This window comes from Betta splendens, chromosome 21 (assembly GCF_900634795.4).
Source record: "Betta splendens chromosome 21, fBetSpl5.4, whole genome shotgun sequence".
In the NCBI taxonomy this organism is placed as follows: domain Eukaryota; kingdom Metazoa; phylum Chordata; class Actinopteri; order Anabantiformes; family Osphronemidae; genus Betta; species Betta splendens.
In genome coordinates, this window is record NC_040899.1 from 1,641,727 (window position 1) to 1,649,226 (window position 7,500).

The 7,500-nt window shown below is 56.3% G+C and overlaps 2 protein-coding genes across 8 annotated transcripts in view; both read left to right on the forward strand.

The window, feature by feature from the left end:
• Positions 1–1,662, forward strand: part of ndp (norrin cystine knot growth factor NDP) — a 13,855-nt gene extending 12,193 nt beyond the window's left edge. For all 7 annotated transcript variants that reach the window (XM_029135745.3, XM_029135747.3, XM_029135746.3 and 4 more), the window contains one exon: positions 1–1,662. This exon is cut by the window's left edge and continues 282 nt beyond it. The gene's annotated coding sequence lies outside the window, so the exon portion shown is untranslated.
• Positions 1,663–1,950: 288 nt separating this feature from the next.
• mao (monoamine oxidase) overlaps positions 1,951–7,500 on the forward strand; it is a 13,910-nt gene continuing 8,360 nt past the window's right edge. The window contains exon 1 of the mRNA XM_029137030.3: positions 1,951–2,391. Within this exon, the coding sequence (XP_028992863.1) occupies positions 2,337–2,391 (55 nt within the window). The 5' untranslated portion in view covers positions 1,951–2,336. The remainder of the gene's footprint in view (positions 2,392–7,500) is intronic.

A 7,500-nucleotide genomic window follows, 5' to 3' on the forward strand; every position in this document is an offset into this window, starting at 1 on the left:
ACCCACCTGACTCCCAGGGTGCTAGTTGTTGTTTGGGGAACCACCTTGGTGGAGGCCTGGACGCTCTGGACCAGAACATGTTCTACCTTCACTGTTATGTGCATCCGCTCACTGCAGCTCATTTTCCAGCTGCTCCTATGGGTCGTCTGGACCCGCCTCCACGGCAACACAACACGGCTCAACACGCAGGAGAGTTGCAGAACCCACGTGCTGCTCCACTTGGACCTTCACGCAGCTTCTATTGTTCCACGTTTAAAACCGCTGCTTTTGCTTCTTCTGCTTCTGTCTCTAGTGTCTGTCGTTCTGAGCCTCAGCTCAGCTTCAATGGGATCATGGTCCACGAACTTTACCACAGCTGTTAATCACAGGGTGAAACAGTGACAGAAAGGCTGGCAGGGAGAAAGGTCAAAGGTCAACCAGAGCACAAGCTGGCTCACACACACACACAGACACACACACACACACACGCACGCACACACACGCGCGCACACACACACACACACACACACACACACACACACACACACACACTCACCTGCTGAAGCTGCCTGTGTGTGAGGCTTCGGCTGCTTCTGACTGAAACTTTTGGGTAAAACCTGTGACGTCATGTTTAACCTAAACCGTTACTACATTACATCAAAGTTATGTGGTGCCGAATGTAAAAGATGCACATATAACTAGTTTTCTCCCATATAACTAAATGTGAAAATGTTACATGTAAATATAAATATTAAATGTGAACATAAATGTTAAATAGAAATGTCAATATTATGTCTTAAATGTTCGCCGAGTGTAAAACTCTCATTAGCAGAGACTGAACGCGTGGAACAGAAGGTGTCCGAGCTGAGGAGCTGCCGCTGCCGGCGACGTCAACGCCATGAACGCCGAACGTAGGCTTGGATGGACTTTCTGTTGCGCCGGTGGAGAACTAGTTAGCTAACGTTACTAGCTAGCCGTTGTCTTAAGTTACTTGTAAGCTATAAACGAAGGTTTCCAGTCAGATGTGGGCGGAGCTATGCGCGCACTGTTTGAGGCGTTTGATCCGCGTCACTGATCTGACATCAGCGAACATTTGGATTTAAATATTTTATTTAGATTTAACAGTAAACATTTACATTTAGGTTTAATAGTTAGATTTAGATTCAACATTAGATTTATATTTATCATTCATATTTAGACTTTTTCACATTTAGTTAAACGTGGGAAAACTAGTTACACGTTCTCCTTTTACATTCGGCACCACATACAAGGAGCTGCAGCCGTTAAACGCAACCTCCAGGTCTGTGGTCGAACTCATCCTGTGCTTCAGTAAAAGTTTAAAGAATAAAATTCCAATGTGACAGAGGTAAGACTCATAACAGTTCGGCAGAGACGTGACCCGATCAGAGGTTCTGGTTCAGTTTCACCCTGTTGTCTCTGTAGTGGATGTGAGTCAGTGTGTGGTTACTTGTGTCTCTGTGACCTGTTATTATGTCCCTGAGTCCCAGTCGGTCCAATTAGTGCCCACACACGGCTCCAGCGCTGTGACAGCTCTCTCTCACACACACACACACACACACACACACACACACACACACACACACACACACACACACACACACACACACACACACACACACACACACACACACACACACACAATAAAATGGCTTTTCCCTGTGACTGAGGAGACAAAGCTTCTCTTTTTTTATCACCTCGCACACGTTTGGACGATGGTCCAAACTGCACTAATACTGGGTCAGAACCCGGCAGGAAGCAGCGGAGAACCGGACACGTGCTTGCCATGAATGCAGCAGCGCCGCCCTCTAGCGGTTCCCACGGTTCATTGCATGTCACGGAGTCGCCTCTGCTGCAGAACATCAACCAACCACGAGAGGGCGACGGCAGCTGGACGATCACACGTAGAACAGGCTCTTTCCACAAAGCAAAAAACTACAAAGAGAGCCGGGTTCGGGATCCTAGTTAGACTTTACAGTTTGGACGTTTCGTTTTTAACTTTGTCCAGTTTTGGCTTCAGATGCGAATGTTTTAATTCTTACAGTAGTTGCAACTGTGTTGTTGTTGCCTTTATATCTGTGGAGACCTTTAGTAGATTTATTTACAAAATACCACATTAGACACATTAAAATACGACGCTCCTTCCACCGAGAAGACCTCCAGCTGGGCCGCTCTGGTTCCGCTTCGGTCCGACCACCTCCTGCAGGTCCGTGAGCTGCGCAGCTCCGGCGCCGGTGGGCGGAGTCAGGGGAGTTTTTAATACAGATGCGCCGCTCCGTGCGCCACGCGCCCAGCGGCCAGCGGACTCGGCGGAGCGGCGGAGGCGACCGGACGGAACCATGACCGCAGCCAGCAACACCTACGACGTGATCGTGGTCGGCGGAGGCATCTCAGGCAAGCAGCGCGCGCGCGTGCGGGGCCGCGGGCTTCCGCCTGATGCGGGCTGACTGACAACTGTTGCATAAAACGTCGTTCGCGTGTCGGTGCCCGCTCGCGTTCCGCCTGCGGCTGACGGGCACCGGGGCTTTCGCTCGTCGAGCGAGGCGTCGTCGGCAGCTTCCGCGGCGCTCCCTCTGCGGCGCCCGTGTAGTACGCGCTCATCGGCCGCTTTGTGTTACATAAGCAGGGGTCGTCGTGAATTACCTAGAAGCCTCACGTGTGACTCATCCAGGCGATGCTGAGCTGCTGCGGACGCACTTGTTGCACGGTCATCACAGGCTAATTATTATTCTGGCAGCATAATAACAATATCACTAGTAATAGCGTGTTCTGTGGGGCTGAGTCAGAGGCTCCTGTGGTCGTGGCTTGGTTCCTGCAAATATAAATCAAGTCTGCATGTGTCACATGAGTCCTGCTCCTTCTGCTGTGCAGAGACTGACGGCTGTTGAACCCGTGTCCTTCCTGTTCCCTTTTCTGACCGCTGTTCCTCGGTTCCGTCGCCTCGGTTCCGTCGCCTCGGTTCCGTCTCCTCGGTTCCGTCTCCTCGGTTCCGTCTCCTCGCTTCCGTCGCCTCGGTTCCGTCTCCTCGGTTCCGTCTCCTCGGTTCCGTCTCCTCGGTTCTGTCGCCTCGGTTCCGTCGCCTCGCTTCCGTCTCCTCGGTTCTGTCGCCTCGGTTCTGTCACCTCGGTTCCGTCGCCTCTGTTTCGTCTCCTCGGTTCCATCGCCTCAGTTCCGTCTCCTCGGTTCCGTCTCCTCGCTTCCGTCGCCTCGGTTCCGTCTCCTCGGTTCCGTCTCCCTGGTTCCATCGCCTTGGTTCCTTCTCCTCGGTTCCATCGCCTCGGTTCCGTCTCCTCGCTTCCGTCGCCTCGGTTCCGTCTCCTCGCTTCCGTCGCCTCGGTTCCGTCTCCTCGGTTCCGTCTCCTCGCTTCCGTCGCCTCGGTTCCGTCTCCTCGCTTCCGTCTCCCTGGTTCCATCGCCTTGGTTCCTTCTCCTCGGTTCCATCGCCTCGGTTCCGTCTCCTCGCTTCCGTCGCCTCGGTTCCGTCTCCTCGCTTCCGTCGCCTCGGTTCCTTCTCCTCGGTTCCGTCCCCTCGGTTCCGTCTCCTCGGTTCCGTCTCCTCGGTTCCGTCTCCTCGGTTCCGTCTCCTCGCTTCCGTCGCCTCGGTTCCGTCTCCTCGGTTCCTTCTCCTCGGTTCCGTCTCCTCAGTTCCGTCTCCTCGGTTCTGTCGCCTCGGTTCCTTCTCCTCGCTTCCGTCGCCTCGGTTCCGTCTCCTCGCTTCCGTCTCCTCGCTTCCGTCGCCTCTGTTTCGTCTCCTCGGTTCCGTCTCCCTGGTTCCATCGCTTCGGTTCCGTCTCCTCGGTTCCGTCGCCTCAGTTCCGTCGCCTTTGTTCCGTCTCCTCGGTTCCGTCTCCCTGGTTCCATCGCCTTGGTTCCTTCGCCTCGGTTCCGTCTCCTCGGTTCCGTCTCCTCGCTTCCATCGCCTCGGTTCCGTCTCCTCGCTTCCGTCTCCCTGGTTCCATCGCCTTGGTTCCTTCTCCTCGGTTCCATCGCCTCGGTTCCGTCTCCTCGCTTCCGTCGCCTCGGTTCCGTCTCCTCGGTTCCGTCTCCTCGGTTCTGTCGCCTCGGTTCCTTCTCCTCGCTTCCGTCGCCTCGGTTCCGTCTCCTCGGTTCCGTCTCCCTGGTTCCATCGCCTTGGTTCCTTCTCCTCGGTTCCATCGCCTCGGTTCCGTCTCCTCGCTTCCGTCGCCTCGGTTCCGTCTCCTCGCTTCCGTCGCCTCGGTTCCGTCTCCTCGGTTCCGTCTCCTCGCTTCCGTCGCCTCGGTTCCGTCTCCTCGCTTCCGTCTCCCTGGTTCCATCGCCTTGGTTCCTTCTCCTCGGTTCCATCGCCTCGGTTCCGTCTCCTCGCTTTCCGTCGCCTCGGTTCCGTCTCCTCGCTTCCGTCGCCTCGGTTCCTTCTCCTCGGTTCCGTCCCCTCGGTTCCGTCTCCTCGGTTCCGTCTCCTCGGTTCCGTCTCCTCGGTTCCGTCTCCTCGCTTCCGTCGCCTCGGTTCCGTCTCCTCGGTTCCTTCTCCTCGGTTCCGTCTCCTCGGTTCCGTCTCCTCGGTTCTGTCGCCTCGGTTCCTTCTCCTCGCTTCCGTCGCCTCGGTTCCGTCTCCTCGCTTCCGTCTCCTCGCTTCCGTCGCCTCTGTTTCGTCTCCTCGGTTCCGTCTCCCTGGTTCCATCGCTTCGGTTCCGTCTCCTCGGTTCCGTCGCCTCAGGTCCGTCGCCTTTGTTCCGTCTCCTCGGTTCCGTCTCCCTGGTTCCATCGCCTTGGTTCCTTCGCCTCGGTTCCGTCTCCTCGGTTCCGTCTCCTCGCTTCCATCGCCTCGGTTCCGTCTCCTCGCTTCCGTCTCCCTGGTTCCATCGCCTTGGTTCCTTCTCCTCGGTTCCATCGCCTCGGTTCCGTCTCCTCGCTTCCGTCGCCTCGGTTCCGTCTCCTCGGTTCCGTCTCCTCGGTTCTGTCGCCTCGGTTCCTTCTCCTCGCTTCCGTCGCCTCGGTTCCGTCTCCTCGCTTCCGTCTCCTCGGTTCCGTCGCCTCTGTTTCGTCTCCTCGGTTCCCTCTCCCTGGTTCCATCGCCTCGGTTCCGTCTCCTCGGTTCCGTCTCCTCGGTTCCGTCGCCTCGGTTCCTTCTCCTCGGTTCCGTCTCCTCGGTTCTGTCGCCTCGGTTCCTTCTACTCGCTTCCGTCGCCTCTGTTCCGTCTCCTCGGTTCCGTCTCCCTGGTTCCATCGCCTTGGTTCCTTCGCCTCGGTTCCGTCTCCTCGGTTCCGTCTCCTCGGTTCCGTCTCCTCGCTTCCGTCGCCTCGGTTCCGTCTCCTCGCTTCCGTCTCCCTGGTTCCATCGCCTCGGTTCCGTCTCCTCGCTTCCGTCGCCTCGGTTCCGTCTCCTCGCTTCCGTCGCCTCGGTTCCTTCTCCTCGGTTCCGTCCCCTCGGTTCCGTCGCCTCGGTTCCGTCGCCTCGGTTCCATCGCCTCTTCCTCCGCCTGTGTTGGTTCCCAGAGCAGACAAACAGGCAAACAAATGGTAGAGAGTGAAAGTGAACAGGCAGCCTCCCCCTGCGGCCTCCTCCCCCCTCGTGTCACATTAGAGTCTGGTAATAGAATCGATTGTTCGTGGCGCTGCCCTTTACTGTGTCACAATGAGCTCCACAAATAACAATCACTGTCCTACGGAAGCGCACATGAAGGAGGCTTCCTGCTCTCAGCTCCGCTCTGCAGGGTGTCTGTGCTGCACCACTGCAGCCTGGAGGTCACCACAGTAGACGCCTGTGACAGCCTGTTACAAAGGCAGCGGCACAGGAGGAATAAGGGGCAATAATGAAAGAACCTGCAGCAGTTGTAGCTGCAGTGAACGGAACATGCAGATAAAGAACACGCAGGACTTCACCCCCAGTGACCTTTGACCAGAGAAGCTGGCAGCGAAGACGGAGCTGTGAAACAGTGACAGAGGCCGGCAGGGAGAAAGGTCAAAGGTCAACAGAGCAGAAGCTGGCTCACACATACGCATGCACACATGCACGCACACACACACGCACAGGCACACACACACACACACACACACACACACACACAGACACGCACACACACACAGACACACACAGTCATACATAAATACGCACACACACACACACACACGCACACATGAACGCATGCACACACAGACATACATACACACGCACAGACACACACACACAGACACGCACACATGAACGCATGCACACATGCACGCACACACACACACACGCACAGGCACACACACACACACACAGACACGCACACATGAACGCATGCACACACAGACACACACACACACACATACACAGTCATACATATATACGCACACACACACGCACAGACACACACAGTCATACACATACATACATACGCACACACACACACACACATACACACAGACATGCACACGCATGCACGCACACATGAACGCATGCACACACAGACACACACAGTCATACATACATACGCACACACACACACACACACACACACACAGACATGCACACGCATGCACGCACACATGGACGCATGCACACACAGACATACATACACACGCACAGACACACACACACACACACAGTCATACATACATACGCACACACACACACACACACACACACACACACACACACACACACACACACACAGACATACATGCACACACATGCACGCGCACATGAACGCATGCACACACAGACACACACAGTCATACATACATACGCACACACACACACACACACAGCTCCATCCCCTCAGAGGATGATAGTGCGTCTGTGTTCCTGCTGCTCATTACATTCCTACATCTCCGGCAGCAGTGTAAAGGCCTACAGCTCCCAGAATGCCGTGCTGACACATGGTGTCTCTCGTTTTATTTCAACCCATGGCATTGATTCTGCTGTTACAGAACCTCAGCTTAGTGGGAGCATGAGGACGTGGGTGCTCGTCTCCACCTGTGGACCAATTCACTTTGTGTCTGCGCCCAGAACACACTTTTCCCCACTCGCCTCCACTCGTCACCTGCGTCTGCTCCTTAATGCGGTTGAACAAAGGGCTGACGAAGCGGGTGTCTGATAACCATCAGCCTCTGGGGCGGCTGCTCTCACTCCCGTTGATCCTTTCTGCAGCTGCCATTCAGGCAAAACTTAAGGTCAATTAAAGGACAGTGAACGCAGCATGAGGCTCTGCTGCCATGGCAACGGCAGGAAGCTCCTCTGGCTTCAGGTTGCTCCATTCGTGTGGCTGTGGGGAAGGGAAGAGGCTGACGCCCGCTGATGTTCTGGTCCCGGCAGCGGGTCTGGTCCCGGCAGCGGGTCTGGTCCCGGCAGCGGGTCTGGTCCCGGCAGCGGGTCTGGTCCGGGCAGCGGGTCTGGTCCCGGCAGCGATTCTGGTCCCGGCAGCGGGTCTGGTCCCGGCAGCGGGTCTGGTCCCGGCAGCAATTCTGGTCCCGGCAGCGGGTCTGGTCCCGGCAGCGGGTCTGGTCCCGGCAGCAATTCTGGTCCCGGCAGCTGGAGCG